At 42.9% G+C, this 19,236-nt stretch overlaps 1 protein-coding gene across 7 annotated transcripts in view; it reads left to right on the plus strand.

The window, feature by feature from the left end:
* Positions 1 to 19,236, plus strand: part of RAI14 (retinoic acid induced 14) — a 174,686-nt gene that overhangs the window by 26,395 nt on the left and 129,055 nt on the right. For all 7 annotated transcript variants that reach the window (XM_065546146.1, XM_073993273.1, XM_005556679.4 and 4 more), the window contains one exon: positions 4,217 to 4,297. Coding sequence is in view for 2 of the 7 variants with exons in the window: in XM_005556679.4 (XP_005556736.3) it covers positions 4,262 to 4,297 (36 nt within the window). In the remaining 5 variants the exon portion in view is untranslated. Of the gene's footprint in view, positions 1 to 4,216; positions 4,298 to 19,236 lie in introns of those variants that run through there.

The following is a 19,236-nucleotide window of genomic DNA, read 5'->3' on the forward strand; positions in this document are numbered from 1 at the left end:
TTTTTTTTTTTTTTTTTTTTTTTTTAATGCTCAAAGAAGTTTAACTTTTTTGTTAATGATAAAGCTGTATAGGCTAATATCAAGGTTTTAAAATGCAGGTTAGGATTGGGAGTTAAATTATTTTTTAAAAGGGAAAATGAATTAATAAATAAACAGCGTTGCATCTAGTCTTTCAAATGAGATGGAAACAAGCATGTACATCTCTGCCTTGCTCCATCCTCATCTATCAATGTGACATCCATTCTGTGATGATTGGTGGCCAGTGATGATTGGTGGCCAGTGATTGACGATTGGTGGCCAGTGATGGATGCCATATTGCAGGGACTGATTTTGAATTAAAGGGGCAACAAACTGACTAATATTTCTGCTCAGTGGGTAGGTATGCTTTATCTTGCTTGAAATGGGAGAACTTAGTTCAGAGAGCTTTTTCCATAGATGCATGATCCTGTCTGGTACATACTCCAGTTAGGTTGCTGTGCAGCTAATTCAGCTTTGCTGCATTTCTTTTGAAGTAAGCATCTTGATTTAATGACTTTTCCAAGGACTGCCTTTAGTGTGGCCTTGCCAAACTGATAGATGTCACTTTACTCAACATAGGCTGTAGCCCAGCCTGGGCTTTGGAAGTTTGGGATTGAAAATGGGACTGTAAGATCCCAGTTGGCCCAAGGAAGGCGAGTCCGTTTACTCATGATTCATCTTGAGGAAGAGGAGATGCTGGGACAGCTGGCACCTGGCGTTATTCCAGGGGCCACATTACTTCCCGCCAGCCATGGCTTCCAGGTGTGAGATCCTTTCGTGAATACCAGGAAAGCAGTGATCTATTAATAACTTTACCCCAGCTACAGTTCATGCCTCTAGAGTTACCATTGTGTGGATTTCCAGAACTTCTTTTCCTTTGACACTTATCTCTATCACTGTGGAGTTAGGCCCGTGGGCCACCCAGCTGTCACACACCCAAAGCCAGGGACTCCAGGAAGACACTCAATTTGGCGGTTAATACCTTCCCTTGGGAACTTTTGGAATGATTGCTTTATTTATTTAATCCTCTTCAAATAAGAGTTTGTATACTTTTCACTGCATGCTTTTAAAAAAAAGAAAAGCCAAAGACAAATACACAGAAAAACGAACACAACACCCACGAAACCCCCATGACCTCAAACAAAAATCTTCCCCGCTGTTGCCTAAGACTTTGTGCTCTCTGAATGTGTGAATGAAGGAATGCTTTGAGTGGCTCTGCTGTGGGGAACTGCACATTTTGGGTTATCCAATATGTGGCCTCTCTTTTCTCCCTTTTCTGCTGGACTGATTTGTCCTGTTTCCTTGGTTATTAGTACTTCCACAAGAAGGGGGAAGGAATTAAATTCGAAGGATGATTTCCACTTTCTAGCAACAGTTGGTGTAGAAACCCTGGGCTAGCCAGTGACAGTTTGGGAATATCTGATTATCATTATTTCTACTTTGATTCATCAAAATGTGATTCTGTTTTGACTTGAAAAAAAAAAAAAACAACCCAACTTTGGTTTATGAACCAGCCCAACTCTGACAAGTGTGTTCCTGTTCCACCTACATCAGTTCTAGTTTCTCTAACTTCAGTGTGCAAAAATTCAACCAAGGAAGTTCCTGGGCTCTACCCCTTGAGATTCAGTTTTCACAGGACAGGGGCTGAAAGGTTACATTTAGTCCCCAGGTCCTTCTGATATGGATTAACTAGGGGCTGACTTTGAGAAACACTGCCCTGGAATTTGCACTTGCTATTCAGGTACTAGCCCAGCCTTCTCTGTGATTAAATGCTTGGCAGTTAACAATGTATAATTATGGTGTGTGTCGTTTCCAAGGCAACATGCATCTGTCACTCCCGCTGAGGCTGGGAAGATTGAAAGGGGCCATGGAGAGGCTGCAGTCACAGTGAGGCCTCCAGATTCATGACAACAAAGTGCTTCATGATGACTGGGTTTTCACACCGTTTATCCACGGGCCCTAATCAATGACAGCAGCAAGAATGAAAGTAGACACATTGGAAGCCAGAGAGTCACTGGGTGACTTCTAGAGGTAGCAACAAGCTCAAGAAGAAGGATGAGTACGGCATTCAGTGGCTTGCACTCCCCAACCATCCTCTCATGTCGGTTTTTTTTCAGAATAAGAAGGATGTGGGGGAATGTGAGATGACCTGGCAAGGCTTCTGAAAACAGTAGTTAACTGTGGTAAACGTGTGCCTGCTATTCCTCAGTTCTCCTCTGGGATGGTGCTGTTAAAGGTCACCTGTTCTCACTTGCAGTGGGCTTGATGTGACATTTATTGAGCATTTACTATGTGATGGAAACTTTCATATAGATTATCTTGCCTTTTTTGACCTAAGTGTATTTTCATTTTTTTATCTACATGCAAAGATTACACATTTTGTACATTTCCAAATGTAATGAAAAAGGTAGAGTCTGTACATGTTTGCCGGGCACAGTGGCTCGTGACTGTAATCCCAGCTCTCGGGGATGGAGAGGCTGGAGAATAGCTTGAGCCCAGGAGTTCGTGACCTGCCTGGGCAATATAGCGAGACCCCATTCTCCACAAAAAAGGAAAAAAAAAAAAAAAGATAAGGTCTATACATGTTTTAACACAGGATTTGGCTTTTTGGTTTTAGTTGTAAAACTGTATAGGGCAGTGCTGGATGGAACTGGAAGCCGTTATTCCAAGTGAAGGAACTCTGGAATGGAAAACCAAATACCATATGTTCTCACTTGTAAGTGGGAGCTAAGCTATAAGGATGCAAAAACATACAGAGTGGGTAGGGGAGGTTGGGAGAGAGGTGAGGGATAAAAGACAACATATTGTTTGCATTAAAATCTCAGAATTCATTGCTAAGGAATTTGTGTATCAAAAAACTACCTATATCCCCAAACTATTGAAATTAAAAAAAAAAAAAAAAACACCAAAACCATATACGGCAGTGAAAACATTCAGCCACTAGTCAGGCTTTAGGGTCTGGTTCTGAATCTTATCATGAATAGGCTTTGTGACTCAGGCAAGTTTCAAAACTTGTCTGAGGCTCTGTTTCTACTTCTGCGAATGAGGCACTTAGACTAGACAAGCAATCTTGACTTTTGAAGGGTGGCAACTACCTCGTAGAATCCAGTGAAAACTCGGAGCATTCTTCCCTGAAAAAGGTAAATGTATGCTTGCTAAAAGATAATTACGTTCAATTTCCAGGGGACCACAGACCCATGTTAAATGAAGTGATTGCTTAAGATTCAGCTGCAACTCAGAATTGCTGAGTCCCACAGGACCCTGAGAGTCTTGCATTGTTTAGAGAGGCCCCCTGAGGAATGAGCTATTTGATGAGGGAGGTTTTGTTGTTCCTGGCATTTTTCACTAACTGCCCTGTGCATTCTGGGGAGGGGAGACGGGAACAAACACTGAGAAAAATGAATAGGGAATGAGTGGCATCTGTAATATGAACTGTTTTCCTCATCACTTTCACAAGGAGGTGGATGGCATGATTGCAGCACAGAAGATATGTCGAAGAATTACTTGAACATAGAGATACAGCATTTTGTATAGTGACAGTTAAGCAGTAACTTAGACTTGCTCTACTTTTAATGTTTTAGAACTCACTGATACAGAAATCTAAGAAGGTCCAGTTCATAGAAGCAGAGAATAGAATAGTAGTTACCAGGAGCAGGGGTGGGGGTGTGGGAGTGGGACGGTGGGGGAGGTGGATGGGGAGATGTTGGTCAAAGGATGCAGCATTTCAGTTAGAAGGAAAAGATGAAGAGATCTATTGTGCAACATGGTAACTATAGTTAGTGTATTGTATACTTGAAAAATTCCTGACAGTAGATTTGGAGTGTTCTCATCACAGTGAAATAATAAGTATGTGAGGCAATGCATATGTTAATTAGCTCAACTTAGCCATTCTACAATACATGCATATTTCAAAAGTCATGTTGTACACCGTAAAAGTATATACAATTTGTATTTGTCAGTTAAAATAAATGTTAATAAGTAGGAAAAAATGGAAGTTTTGGTTAATTTGAAAATGTCAGAAGCTTCTAGGGAGTATATTATAAATGGAAATATGTTATTTACCACTCCTCAGCTGTTAACTGACCACCTTCCCAACCCAGCCCTGCTCTGTCTCCTACCCATGACCCAAAGTTGTAATCCAATCAAGACAGAATACCTTATTTGGAAACCTACATATGTCCTTTTTTTCTCTGCTTAGGTGTTGAAAAATCTCTAGAGCTTTGGAAGGCTGAATGGACTAAACATGAAGAGCTTGAAAGCGAAGTTCAGGAAGAGTGACGTGAGTATGCGGTGACTCAGAGTCTGGCTGTTCCTTCTCCACGGAGCTGCAGAAACGCTCCTCCCACCTTGATAAGGCACTGCTGAGTTAATGAACTACAGACACTCAAGTGCTCTTGGCCCCAGCTCAGGGTAGCTTCTGTAGATGGCATGCTCTAGGTTCCTTGCTGTTTGTGTGCGTAGCTTTCAAAATGCTTTTTTTTAATTCTGGGGATCTGTGCCTTGTAGAGAAAGGAACAGTCACGTTAAACGTCTTCAAAGAAAGGATCAGTAAAAATCTCAACATTTCTAAGGTTGCCAGAAATCCTGATTCTGAATGTTGTTTTTAGAAGAAGGTAGTCTCTCTCATGAGGGTGGTTCAGGAATGACATATTAGCATGGTTCATCTTTGGCTTTAGGAAACGTGTTCAACTCTGTTAAGGCTTTTGTGGTAAAATGGTATCTATTGCTGCCCGTACCTTTCCTCCCACTGAATTCCAGGGACTCTTCCTCATTTGTTATCTATCATAAAAGACTCTGGATTGGAGGAACCAGTTATGATGTCAGAGTTATGAAACAAAGTCTCTCTCAGGAGAAAAGGGAGAAAAACGTAGCAGAGGGGTTGTACACGGTAATATTTTTTTAAACGGTCACCCCATAAACCCTTCTATGATCCCAGTCTTGTACTAGCTGCATTCCAGAAACTTTGAGCAGAGTTGTGGAATGGGAGAAATTAATGGAAGGGAATTAGATGGAAGCCAAGGTATGTCACTCTCAAAATGGGCTTGTTCAGCTATCATTTCAGATGAGCTAATTAAAGATGAACCTGGATTTTATTGCTTTGCCATGAATTATATTTTGACAGCTTGGCACAGCTGCATTTTTGCAATAAATGGAGACTGTGTCTTTTATGGCTAATATGTAACTTGCATACCTACTTCTGGCTGAAGCTTATCTCCTGAGGCTGCATCATGACATGTAACTTACTGCCCTGATAAAACCCAGGCTAGATGAGATGCTTATGGGATGATGGTAAAATACCGACCCACTTAAAGAAAGAACTGGGAAGCCTTATGAAAAAAGTTGGTCTCACCTTCTTATCCTTTAGGTAAATTAAATAAAACTCACAGAGTGCAAAGAGACTTTGACAAAGACATGAAACTAGCTGTTGGCCAGAGTGAAAGTCCTGGTCATCCAACTTCTAAGAAACCTCCTTCAACCTCATCGTCTGCTGGCTGTATGTTATGCAGCCTACATATCTCCCGTGGCTTTCAGCTAAGGAGAAAAAGGCAATTAAATGGAAAATGTTGTGCAATTCAGCAGATAGGGGTTTCTAAATTATGTGACCAGGTTAACAAATGCCTTTTTCTATTCCAAGGGAATCTAGGTAGCTTTCATTTACATAAGTTAAGATTATTTTTAGCAAAATTTCATCAGTCTAGACTTCCATGTATATGAACAGGGGCCCAGAGGAATGATAGGCACATAAACTTTTGGTTTAAAAATCAAAAACTGGTGGCAGTAGGGAGGGTGTTGCCGGAATCCAGTTAGAAAAACTGAAATATTTCCATGATTTAAAAAAATCCACTGTAATAACACTAGTAAAAGCTTCTGGGATTTGGCAGCAGAAAAGGCTATGATTTTGGCAGTTAGTGCTAAGAGAAGAAATGCTGAGAAGCAGACCTTGGGGAGGAGAGCCTGGGGAGGAGGAAATTGGTATAATGGAGTCCAACAATTTCAAATGGCTCTCCACATCCAGATTGTTTCCCCAAGCCACAGAACTGTACAGCTAAATGGAGGGAATAGAAAAAGACAACAACAAAAACATTTCAAAGCCCTGTTTGTTAATCAACCGTATGATAATAATGCTAATAATAATTAACCATTAGGAAGTATTAACCAAATGTCGGGAGCTATACTAAGCTTTTCACGTGAAATTCATTTACTCTTGCCACAAATCTTACGTGGTGGGTATAACTATTAAGCTCATTTTACAGATGAAGAAACTGAGGCCTTAGGGACATGCAGTCATTTGTCTGGGTTCTTAGAACTTTAAGTTCTAGAACCAGTTTTTGCACTAAGGCAGCCTGATTCAAGAGCCCATGTTTCCTGAAAGAGGAATTTTGGGTGGAAAGTATATTTTAAGAAACTAAGCAATCTGCTGGCACAGTGGCTCACTCCTGTAATCCCAGCACTTTGGGAGGCTGAGGCAGGAGGATCTTGAGTCCAGGAATTCAAGAGCAGCCTGGGCAAACATGGTAAAACCCCATCTCCACAAAACAATTAAAAAATTAGCCACCTATGGTGGGCCACACCTATGGTTCCAGCTACTCGGGAGGCTGAGGTGGGAGGATGGCTTGAGCCCAAGAGTTCAAGGCTACAGTGAATTGTGTTCACGCCACTGCACTCCAGTCTGGGTAACAGAGCAAGGCCCTGTCTCAAAAAGCAAAAAACAGAGCAATCTAGGGAGTAGCTTTAAAAGTGACTTTAGACTTGGACCTAGGTTTGTGGGACAAGTCTCTTACTCTTCTGAAGCGCAGATTCCTCACCAGAAAAGTGGAGGAAATAATATTAGCCCCGTAAGGTTGGGGTGACAGTTAAATGCATTAAATGAATGTTGGCTGGGTGCGGTGATTGACACCCGTGATCCCAGCACTTTGGGAGACTGGGGCAGGAGGATCACCTGAGGCTGGGAGTTTGAGACCACCCTGACCAACATACATGGAGAAACCCGTCTGTACTAAAAATACAAAATTAGCCGGGTGTGGTGGTGCACACCTGTAATCCCAGCTACTTGGGAGGCTGAGACAGGAGAATCACTTGAACCCGGAAGGCGGAGGTTGCGGTGAGCCAGAGATCATGCCATTGCACTCCAGCCTGGGCAACAAGAGTGAAACTATGTCTCAAAAAAAAAAAAAAAGAATGTCAAAAATCTTAGGGCCTGGTGCTCAGGAGATGCTTAGTAAATATTTGTTTCTTCCTCCTAATTAGCAACCGGCAATAAAAAGTAGGAATTAAAAAGTTTACATGGTCTGGAGGGTAGAATAATCTGGTAACAGTTGCTGCTGCCGAACAGGGAAACTGAGAGCTGGGAGGGAGTGGAGAAGAGAGGCTTGTTTTCCAATGTATGCCTTTGATTTGGAAGTTCTTGATATATGTACATGTATATCATGCATATATATGTATTGTTAAGGAAAAACACGTTTACAAACATTTACATTCAGTTGAATGAACCAAATTATAATTTTTTTTTTACCTGAAACGAGTGGTCTGTCTCAAAATATTTTAAACCATTGGGCATCACATTTTCCTGCTTGTCTGTGTGAGGGAAAAGGAGGAAGAAAGGATTCTTTGTATTTCTGGGGGGTAGGAAGAGGAGAATAGCAGATCAGGTTCTCGCGCTTGCATAAAGAAGACAGGTGACCCACTGGTGTGATCACATTTCAGCGAGCCTGTGTCTGGGAGGTCTGTGGCCAGATCGGTTTGTGGCCATTGCGAGCAAAATCCAGGAGTAAACATAGGATGAAAGTGGCCCAAGGGGGCCTCCTATGGGTGGCCTTCAGGTCACTCTGTGACCCCAGGGCCATCACGTGGGTAAAGATTGAATGGGAGTGTCCTTTCCGGAAGACTTGACAACTGGCACTGTGTCAAAGACAGATGTGAGTTTGGTAGGGAATGAGCCTGACTCTGAGGGCTGTGGTTAGACAGTGTCATTGTCCAGTGGTTTTGATTCTTAAGTCTATTTGGGACCCTGCAGATAACCCACAGAGGCTAAACAGCATTATGAAATTTCTATGATGGATAACCTTTTTTACTTCACATTTATAACTTTATTTTGGGAGTTCTTAAACTTGAGTTGTTAGATAGTAGATAGGATACAAGAGAAATGCAAATATGGTTGTTGTCTTTAAAAAGCTGATAAACCTCGGTGGGAAGAGAAAAAAAAAACATGTAGGAAACAATTAGAGCAAAATACAAGCAGTATAGACTATAGATACTCAAGGTACCTCTAAGATGATATAACTAACTAGTTATTAAGTTGTAGGGCCTGGTGATAAATGCTGCAAATTTTCAGAGGGCTGAATCATTGAGAATGGGAGAATTTGGGGAGCTTTATGGAGGTGGAGCTTCATGCAGGCCTTGCTGGTAGGAGTCAGATCCAAATTCATTCGTTCTTGCATCTCATCGGTTAAATTTATCCAGTTGTCTCACCACCATTTGTTGAGGAGACTATTCTTTCCCTCATTGAATGATCTGGTCACTCTTGTCAAAGACCAATTGCCTGTAGATATGTAGGCTTACTTCTGGACTCCCATTGGAAGCGTGGTTGGGAAGAGGGGGAAAGGTCAGAAGGTCAATCAAGGGAGGCAGCTTGCAGCACAGTGGGTTAACTCAGTCTCAAAAATGGCCCTTGACATACAAAATAGTAATATTAATAGTTCAGGAGCCCAGAAGAGTGCCCATGGCATGTCCCTGAGTATTTAAAGAAGAATACTATAAAGTTTTCATCCTAGTTTTAAAAATGGATAGACTGATTTTTATGCTTATTAAGCAAGCACAGAGTTCTCAATGATCATTATTTGTATCTTTTATGACCGTAGCTTGAAAAAATAGCTTCTTTACCTCTTTAAATATTTGCAGCAGCTAGTATGTGGTTCCACAGGGGAAAATGAGCTGTCATCATGAAAAATGAGGCCAAAAAGGTTGGGATTTCCCTTTGCTAATAAAATGCTCAGGCTTCTGGAATTTCTTTGTAGATGCCAATTTTTAGTGACTTGAGTGAAATGGGTGGAGGTTGAGGGATGGGAAATGGGGTTGAAAGATCTTTGTAACAAATCTTGAGAAATGTCATTCAAACGTGATCGAGGCCTTCACCGTTTACTTTGAGGGTGTATGCTTAATTTGATGAAAGATTTATTCCCAATTATATATTTCATTGTAATAGGGAAGCAGCGGACATTCCATTAAAAAAATCAAAACAGCCAGTTTAAAGTGACAGGCCCTAAGAGAGATTAAATTGATGGTATACCTTTACATAGCAGCTACTAACTATTGTAGCTTTCAGCCAAGGAAATGCATACACCCCATGAATCTTGAAGAACCAGGCATATCCTGCTCAGAAAGAGGTTTGAGTTTGTTGCCTGTTAAGATAACAGTTCACGGCAGGGCATGGTGGCTCACACCTGTACTCCTAGCACTTTGGGAGGCCACAGCGGGTGGATCACCTGAGGGCAGGAGTTCGAGACCAGCCTGGCCAACGTGGCGAAACCCCGTCTCTACTAAAAATACAAAAATTAGCTAGGCATGCTGGTGCATGCTTGTAATCCCAGCTACTCGGGAGGCTGAGGCAGGAGAATCGCTTGAACCTGGGGGGCAGAGGTTGCAGTGAGCTGAGATCATGCCACTTTACTTCAGCCTGGGTGACAGAGTGAAACTCCATCTGTTAAAAAAAAAAAAAAGATAACAGCTCTCATGAGGGTCGACAACCAACATCTCTGCCAAGGTATTTTTTTCAAGAGTTTTTAGTCATTTATAGTAAGTTTTTACAAATGCTGGAGCCTCCTTCCCTTACCACACACACACACGCACATACACACAATGGGAGTATTTAAAATCCAAGTCTCTCTGTAGACATAGGAACCTTGGCCAAATCTATTTCAAGCTAAGCCTTTTTTTTTTTTAAATAGACATAATTTTTAAAAAATCAGTGATGACCCCACTGGGTGGAGGTAGGAGACTTTACTAAAGTTCTAGAGAGAAATTTGGTCAAATTTGTGCCATGCTACATATTTTCTAGGTCTTTTCAGCCTGTTTTAAATGGAGAACCTGCTCACTGCCTGATTTTGCCTGGTATTAGTTTGCTAGGACTGCCGTAACAAAGGGTACCACAAACCAGGTGGCTGAAACTAAAGAAATGTATTGTCTCAGAGTTCGGGAGGCTAGAAGCCCAAGATCCAGGTACTGGCAGAGTTGGTTCCTTGTGAGGGCTGCGAGGGCGAATCTGTTCCATGCTCTGACCTAGATTCTGGCGGTTGGCTGGCAGTTTTTGGCTCGCAGAAGCCTTGCCCCATCTCTGCTTTCATCTTCATGTGGTATTCTCCCTCTGTGCATGTGTCTGTGCCCAGATTCCTCCTTTTCATAAAGACGTCACTCATACTGGATTAGGGCTCACTATAATGACCTCATTTTAGCTTGATTACCTCTGTGAAAACCCTATCTCCAAATAAGGTTACCTTCTGAGGTTAGGGGAGCTTTAGGACTCCAACATATGAATTTTTGGGAGGACACAAGTCAACCCATAACATAACTCCATACCCTTCCAACCTAGAACAGTTACTCTGAAGCCCTGGCATTCCCCCACTAAGCTGGCACTGTCATAGACCTTAGCTCCACTGTTCATCCTTGGGACTATTTTCAGCATCTAAGAGAGTGAGGCTGGAGCATCACAGTTTTTCAGTGGGTGCCACTGCATAATATTAATAGCAAGAGTGAACACGTATGGATGGCCGACCTCCTATTACAGAAATAAGGAGCTCTCATGGATTGAATGCTCACCAGGTGCCAGGCACGGTCCCAAGCCCCTTTGCATGCTCTTCGTCATTTAATGCTTACAAAATTCTATCCAGTAAAGACCATTGCTACAATGCAGTTGATAGAGGAAGAAATGAATGTTGAGGGTGGGTAAGTAACTTGGCCAAAGTCAAACATTTGGTAAATAACAGAAAGATGGTAACTCTCCTGGTTTTTCTTGATGGGAGAGCGTTGTGTGCTGTCAACCATGGCACATGCTTGCTAACAAGTTCCTGGTTCCTAAATTGTGAAGCTTCAAACTGCATAAAATAGCTGTTACCCTGTTGCTCTAAGCTTAAATAAGACCTCTACAGTGATTTTCCGTCACCACAAGTTCATCCACAGTGGCAAAGCTCACCGACGTCAGCATTATTCCTCCTGTGACAGGGAAAGATTCTTTGTTTCCTGAGAGCCAAATGCATTTCAGTTCTGAAGGGAGGAAGAGCAGTGCTTCTGCTCTTCCAGTGGTGCCAATAAAACATCTCTCTACATGGAGCTCCATTGTGAGCTAAATGGGTCATAGCTTTATTCTATTTACCCCAGACCGTCATTCTCAGTTAAACATAATAACTTTCCAACTGGAAACCAATATGAAACCCAGGGCTTGACCCCTAAACTTGGGGAAATATCCTAGTCTACACAAGTAATGAGTCATTTAGACCATTATCTCTTATGTCTTTATTCTGCATTAATTACCTGATCATTTTGAATGAAGGCTGTTGTTGACCTACATGTTTTTTGTTTGACAAATTCTTTTATGAACTTCTCCTTGGGAGTGAAACAGAAATTGCTTCTGAATCATCCTGTGGATATTTTCAGTTGAGTTTCTACCTAAAGATCTTTGCTGTGTGGATGTAGTTATTTTCAACTATACGGCAATACAGGGGCCAGCGTCGGCCAAATGTTCAGTATGTCTATAAAGATGACGTTAGTGACTAGAATTGGCTTTCCTTTTGCTTGAGTCCCTCCCTTTTTGCTTGAGTCTTCCCTTTTAAAACAGGAAAGTCAGTGTGTTCTGGTCAACTTGATTATTCAACGATTAGAGTAGTTTTTATTGTATTCATGAAAATGCTTTCACTTTTTGGGAAGCACTGCCTGAAAGGATTTCATTTTTATTTTCTTGGGAGCCGAATGATCTGATGGTCTCTAGCTGGTTCCTGCCTCCTGGGCTGCCCAGTGGGCTGGTTAGCTGGAAAGTGTAGAGGTTTATAATGTAAGAATAGAACAAGGAAAAGTTTAAGGAACACATATTCTCCTTGGATATGTTTGTTCTAAGATGTATTTCCTAATGCTGAGAATGTTTCTGTAGCAACTTTTCAGATTTAGGCTACGGTTTTGGAAGAGTTTTTGATGAGATTCAATGTGAACTCATGAGTCTTTTCATTTTGTGTGTGTGTGTGTGTGTGTGTGTGTGTGTGTGTCAGAGTCTTGCTCCGTCACCCAGGCTGGAGTGTGGTGGTGCGATCTCAGCTCACTACAGCCTCTGCCTCCCGGGCTCAGATGATTCTCCTGCCTCAGCCTCCTGAGTAGCTGCGATCACAGGCATGTGCCACCATACCCGGCTGATTTTTTTGTATTTTTAGTAGAGATGGGTTTTCGCCGTGCTGCCCAGGCCGGTCTTGAACTCCTGACCTCAGGTGATTCGCCTGCCTTGGCCTCCCAGATTGCTGGAATTACAGGTGTGAGCCACCATGCCTGGCCTGTTCATTCTTTGAAGGGTTGCTTCATAACTGAGAAGGTGCAGGGTCTTTCTGTGAGGTCCCAATGGGTATACTAATTAGGTACATGATAAGCTGCAATAACAAAATACCCTATACAGTAGCTCTAACAAGGTAGAATTTGTTTTCTTCTGAAGTAAATGTTTAAAAATAGTCTAAGAGCCAGCGGGGCAGCTCTGCTCCATAGATTAACCCAGGAACCCAAGCCCTTCTCCCATGTCCTCTGTTATCCTCTAGAGCTGCTCTGTGCAGTGTGCTAGCCACTGGCCACATGTGGCTCTTGAGCATTTCAAATATGCTAGTCCAAACTGAGATGTATACTGTAGGTGTAAAATACACGCTAAATTTCAAAGACATTGTACCAAAGAAAGAATGTAAAATATCTTAATTTTTTATAATTACACACTGACGTGCTACTATTTAGGACATAATTGGATTAAATAAATAGAGTAAAATTTATTTCACCTGGTTCTATTTACTTTTTTAATGTGGCTACTAGAAACATTAAAATGACGTAAGTCTTTGGACAGTGCTCCCCAGAGAACTAGAAAGAAGGAAAGTAAAGCAGAAGCACTTTCCTTTTTTTTTTTCTGTGACGGTGTCTTTCTTAGTGTCTTCCTTTGCGGTCCAGTCTGGAGTACAGTGGTGTCACTATAGCTTACTACAGCCTCAAACTCCTAGACTCAAGAAATCTTCTTGCCCTGGCCTCCCAAATAGGACTACAGGCACATAATGCCATGCCTGGTTAATTTTCTTATTTTTTTCTATACAGACAGTGTGTCACTATGTTTCCCAGGCTGGTTTTGAACTCCTGACCTCAAGCAATACTCCTGCCTTGGCATCCCAAAGTCCTAGGATTATGAGAGTGAGCCACCACACCCATCTAGCATTTTACTTTTTAAAGGATGTGAAACTGAAGGTACACAAATCATTGCCCTCACAGGGAACTGGTTAGAGCTTGCCCCAACCTAGCTGCAAGGGAGGCAGGAAAACATATTCTCTTGCTGGCAGCCTCGAAACCAGTTAAGCCTCCAGGGAAAGGGGAGAATGGATGCCAGGGATGATTAACTCAGCCACAGGCAGTTTCCACAGAGGGTCTTGTTTGAGACTTGGATGATAAAGGTGTGCCAAAGTGTTCTTAAACCTTAGTGACTTTTACAGTTTTGTCTCCTTTTATGCCAGAAGTAACTATTGATGACTGCTTGCCCAGGACCCATTGTCCTATTGGTAGAAGTCTATTGCAGCATGCTGCTGTAGGTGAAGTTAAACGCTTTTCCATGTTAGAAATGGAAACTGCTGGCTGGGTGTGGTGGCTCATCACGCCCACAATCCCAGCACTTTGGGAGGCCGAGGTAGGTAGATCACCTGAGGTCAGGAGTTAGAGACCAGCTTGGTCAACATGGTGAAACCCCATCTCTACTAAAAATACAAAAATTAGCCAGGCATGGTGGGATGCACCTGTAGTCCTAGCTACTCAGGAAGCTGAGGCAGGAGAATCGTTTGAACCTGTGAGGCAGAGGTTGCAGTGAGCTGAGATTGTGCCACTGCATTCCAGCCTGGCCGACAGAGTAAGACTCCATCTCAAAAAAAATAAAATAAATAAAAATAAAAGAAATGGAAACTGCTCTTGAGTGTTACCAGCTGGTGACATTAGGTAACTAGTTAGGCTTTTCCTTTTATGTCCTGTAATATATTGGTGACCTGATTTGATAAGGTGTGGGATGAACAAGGGTTTGTTTTTAAGTACACCATTTTACCATCATAATCTTGAGGTTCCTTTCCCAGATAGGAACTATCATGACCTGATCTTACATCTTCATTGAAAACTTTGGGAATGGTGTAAGACTGTAAGTTTATGTTATAAGCTTAGCTTTAAGTTACTCTTTAAGTCAGTGTATTCAGTCAATATGTAACTTATAAAATTGTGAAATTTGAGGATTCTTAATTATATTGATTAGTTTAATCTGAACCTACATGACATCTGACTCTCAAATTTTAGGCCTAGAATTCTGAGCGAAACTTTAGAACAAATGTAAAAGAATATTAAAAATGGTAGACTATCTACTTCCACTTCCTAGATATGTAACTTTATTAATATAACCTGTGATCTTATTCACATTTTTGGTTGCCATGTTGTCCTTTTGGTTAATATTGGGTTTATTGCTGATTCTTTTCTCCCAGTGTTGCTTGTAAAGCCTCCCCTCCCCTCTCCCCTCTCCCATCCCCCTCCCCTCCCCGTCCCCTCTCCCTTCCCCCTCCCCTCCCCGTCCCCTTCCCTTCCCCTCCCCTCTCCCCATCCCCTCCCCTCTCCCCTCCCCTCTCCCCTCTCCCTCCCTTCTCCCTCCCCTCTCCCCTCCCCCCTCCCCTCTACCTCTCCCTTCTACCCCTCCCCTCTAGCCCTCATCTCCCCTTTCCCCCTACCCTCCCTTCTCCCCTCCTCTCCCCTCTCCACCTCCTCTCCTCTCTCCGCCTCCTCTCCCCTCTTCCCCTACTCTCCCCTCCCCTCTCCCTTTCCCCTCCCCTCTCCCTCTCTCCCTCATCTCCCCTCCCCCCTCCCCTCCCTTCCCTTTAGTTTTCTCACCTGTAAACTGAGGCTGAGGCCAGCACTTCCCTTAAAGCATCATCATGAGGATTAGGATAAAATCTGACACAAAGAAACTTCTCAATAAATGGCAGCTGCTGATGCTGGTCACCCCAGTGCCTAGCATAGTGCCTGCATCTGTAGTTCCTATAAGTGTGTGTGTGATGAATGAATGGTCTCAAAACGTCCCATCTCGTTAAGGTCTTATGACTGACACACATGAAACAATTAGGGCAGTGCCAGGTTTGTGCCATTCACAGTGAACTCTGGTGTGTGGCTATTCACCATCACAGGAGTTTAGAGAAGGCTTCGTAGAAGGGGTGAGTTAGGGGCTGAGCTATCGTGATTGGGTAGGTTGGAATTGACAGAGGAAACCAGTACTAATGAGTAGAGGTGGGGTGAAGAGACTCTAGTGGAGAAGGATATATACATGGACAAGTAACAGAAAATCAAGTTTGATGGGAGATATGGGCCTCTCTATACCTCACTGAAAGCCTGGAACGGGTGGGGTGGGTGAAATAGAAGAATGAGGTTTCAAGTTGATTACATTTTCACTATAGGATGATTTGGGGTTTTGAGAGACTGTAACTAGAAAAGGGGGCCAGGACTAGGGCCAGGGCGAGGCTGGTGGCTGCTTCGGGGCAAGAAGGATGGGATTTGAGTGGGTGTGGGGATGAAGAGCAAGCAGGGAGGGAGCCTAGATTCCCTGCTGATACACAAAGGAAAGTCTCTCTCTTGCCGCCACACCCTGTTCTGGCCGCGCCAGCCAAGTGTGAGTGCCCCTCATCTCCTGAGAAATCTGGTGTAGGCTTATTTGTGCACTTGCATTTCATTAGGCAACGTGGTGGGAAGACACACTAGAAAACATAAAAGGTGAGAGCTCTTTGATTAAACAAGAATGTTTGGGGACAACTATTTGCCACTAAAATACACTTAGCTGCTAGGCATCATTCTAAGCAACTTAAACTGTGATTTATTTATGCCTCTCATTAGAGAAGTGCCGTATGTATTCCCAGTTTACAGATGAGAAAACTGCAACATGGTATCTTGCTACATTGGTTTCCAAAAGTGGCTGTAACAAAGTACCCTAAAGGGAGTGGCTTAAACCGGAGGAGCAACCTCAGGTCCTTCTGGGGCTGTGAGAAAGAATCAGCTGTGCCTCTCCCCAGCTTCTGGTGGATTGCTGGCAGTCTTTGGTGTTCCTTGGCTTATAGGAGCATCATCCTGATCTCTGCCTCATCTTCGTATAGCGTTTTCTCTGTGTGCATGTTTGTTTCCAAATTTCCCCTTTAATAAGGACCTTGGTTGTATGGGAGTAGGGGCCCACCTTATTCTTAACTAATTGCAGCTGCAGTCCCCCTATTTCTAAACAAGGTTACATGCTGAGACACTGGGGGTTAGGACTTCAACATATGGATTTTGGGGTAAACACAATTCAGCCATAATTCTCGTCCAAATCACAAAGGTAAAGTAGGGTGCAGAACTTGCACCTGGGAACTCCGGGTGCAGAGCTAGTGTCCTGCCACTGCCGGCGCACATGGGTGTTTGCTGTCAGGAGAACAAAATATGATGATTCCAGCTGACCAAGTAAAGGCCTGGACTTGAATTTCAAATTCCTCATTCCAATTTCCACTGGCAGCTGACAGATAGTAATCATGGGTAAACTTTGACCAAAACATGCTTCAGTGACAGGGACGCCTAGGAGCCAGGTACAGGATTAGCTTTCAGAAGGCTTCTGGGGCTAGAGATAAGGGGGGTGGGGAGAAGGGTAGAGAATATGGAAATCAAAGCGGTCAGACTAGTTTTGAGCGGGGGTGGGGCCTGGAGAAGAGGCCCGAAACGCAAATTGGGACCTGAGACTTAAGAAGGTATGTTTTAAAATAACAAGTATGTTTTTTGTTTTAAAATAACAAAGGGTATGATTTAGCCTAGGTTGACTGTGCTTGTGAAGGTTTGCTGCACAGTTTTCCCCTGGGTGGTGGTTTCTGGTGCTGGGTTCACGTCTTTGGGAGTTGTAGGTGCCTGGTGAATAGCTGGAAGGTGGACTGTTTTGTAAGCTGTGGTCAGTGTTCAGTGAGTTAAGTCCAACAGTCATCGGAGTCTATTGCTGTAGACTTTTTAGATGCATTTGGAAAAGCCACCTAAGCCCTTTCCCCGTGGTGAACAAGTGGCTTTAGGTGGCAGGTGGCAGTCTTGGGCACAGTAGGACGCGTGGGATAATTGTTCTTGCTCTCCCTGCAGTTCCAGCCCAGTTCCTACACTAGTCATTGTGTTGAATGAATGAGTGACTAAATGTAAAATGGAAATACTGACAGTTTATCGTCACCACCCTGTGGTCCCTCTCTGTTTAGTATTTACCACTTCATCCATATCATGGACAGAAACAAAAGGTCAGTAGAGTTTTCGGGATGTGTTTCCGTTAGGATGCTCTGCATGTCCTCTTGGCCATGTCTGTGCTGTGTGAAATTAACAAGCATCATTGGAGACCTTGGCTTGTTACCTACAATCTACCTGTGTGCTTATTTTGTACCAGACTGTGAAATTATTTTGTATCTATAGCTCATTAGCTCAAGTGGTTGAAGAACCACACTGAGGAACCACAGTTATGAATTTAGACCTTATGTAGGCTAATTAACTAGCCTGTGTTCCCTGAGCAGAAAATTACCTAAATTGAGACCCAGTTTAACTGACTGGCATCTGTGTCTGTGGTCAAAAGAGAGCCTGACTCATTAAGAACACTACCATTCCTTACCAGAAATGGTAAGACAGTCCTGGTTTTGATGGGGCAGCTCTGTCAACCTCATGTAAAAGATACTATTGAGGACTAAACTCCGATTTTTTGATCTTGCCCAAATTTCTATCTAAGGGATCTCGGGAGTCATGCCCTACAAGCCACAAATTCCCATCAGATGGGTTTTATTTGACCCTATATATCATGACTTATTTTCCAACCTGACTCTGGCATAACATTACGAGACAAGGAAGAAAATTAAAATATTTTACCCGAAAATATGTTTATTTGTCATATTTTGAAATGGCCCTGCAAAACTCCTTCTTTGTGGGGGGGAAATTTGCATCTGTAAAGAATATCTATTAACGTAGCTAGATCTTTTTCTTCCAGACCCTCCCAAATTCTAAAGAGATTAAGATCTGAATAGGAAACATTTATCATCTATTGCCTCTAAGGACAGCCACTGTAAGACTCCACAAGAACTTTGGTCTCCATAATCTTTATCTTAACCTGAATATTCCCTTTCTACCTATCCCAAGTCTTTAGATAAACTCAACCAACTGTCAACCAGAAAATGTTTAAATTCACCTGTAGCCTGGAAGGCTGTCCCCCCCAACCCCCTCTTACAGTTGTCAAACCGATGTATTTCTTAAATGTACTTGATTGATGTCTCATGACTCTCTAAAATGTATAAAACCAAGCTGTGCCCCGACAACCTTGGGCACATGTTCTCATGACTTCCTGAGGGCTGTGCATGGGCCATGGCTACGCATATTTGGCTCAGAATAAATCTCTTCAAATATTTTACAGAATTCGACTCTCTTTTTTTTTTTTTTGAGATGGAGTTTTTTTGCTCTTGTTGCCCAGGCTGGAGTGCAATGGCGTGATCTCGGATCACTGCAATCTCCGCCTCCTGGGTTCAACTGATTCTCCTGCCTCAGCCTCATGAGTAGCTGGGATTACAGGTGCCCACCATGACACCCGGCTAATTTTTTGTATTTTTAGTAGAGACAGGGTTTCACCATGTTGCCCAGGCTAGTCTCAAACTCCTGGCCTCAAGTGATTCACCTGCCTTGGCCTCCCAAACTGCTGGGATTGCAGCCTGAGCCACCGCACCCGGCCAAGAGTTCAACTCTTTTCATCAACACTATGATATCATTATTCCGTTCTTACACATTTGTGAGTCATTTAGCCATAGTTTGTCAGAAAGATTCTGGACAACTTCCTCCTAGCTAGGGAAGAAATTCTCCAGAATGGTCGACCAACTCTCAAGACAGAAACAAGTCTCAATTCCAACTTGGTCAACACAGTGAAACCCCGTCTCTATTAAAAATATGAAAAATTAGGCCGGTGTGGTATGC

This window comes from Macaca fascicularis, chromosome 6 (genome assembly GCF_037993035.2).
Source record: "Macaca fascicularis isolate 582-1 chromosome 6, T2T-MFA8v1.1".
Lineage (NCBI taxonomy): Eukaryota > Metazoa > Chordata > Mammalia > Primates > Cercopithecidae > Macaca > Macaca fascicularis.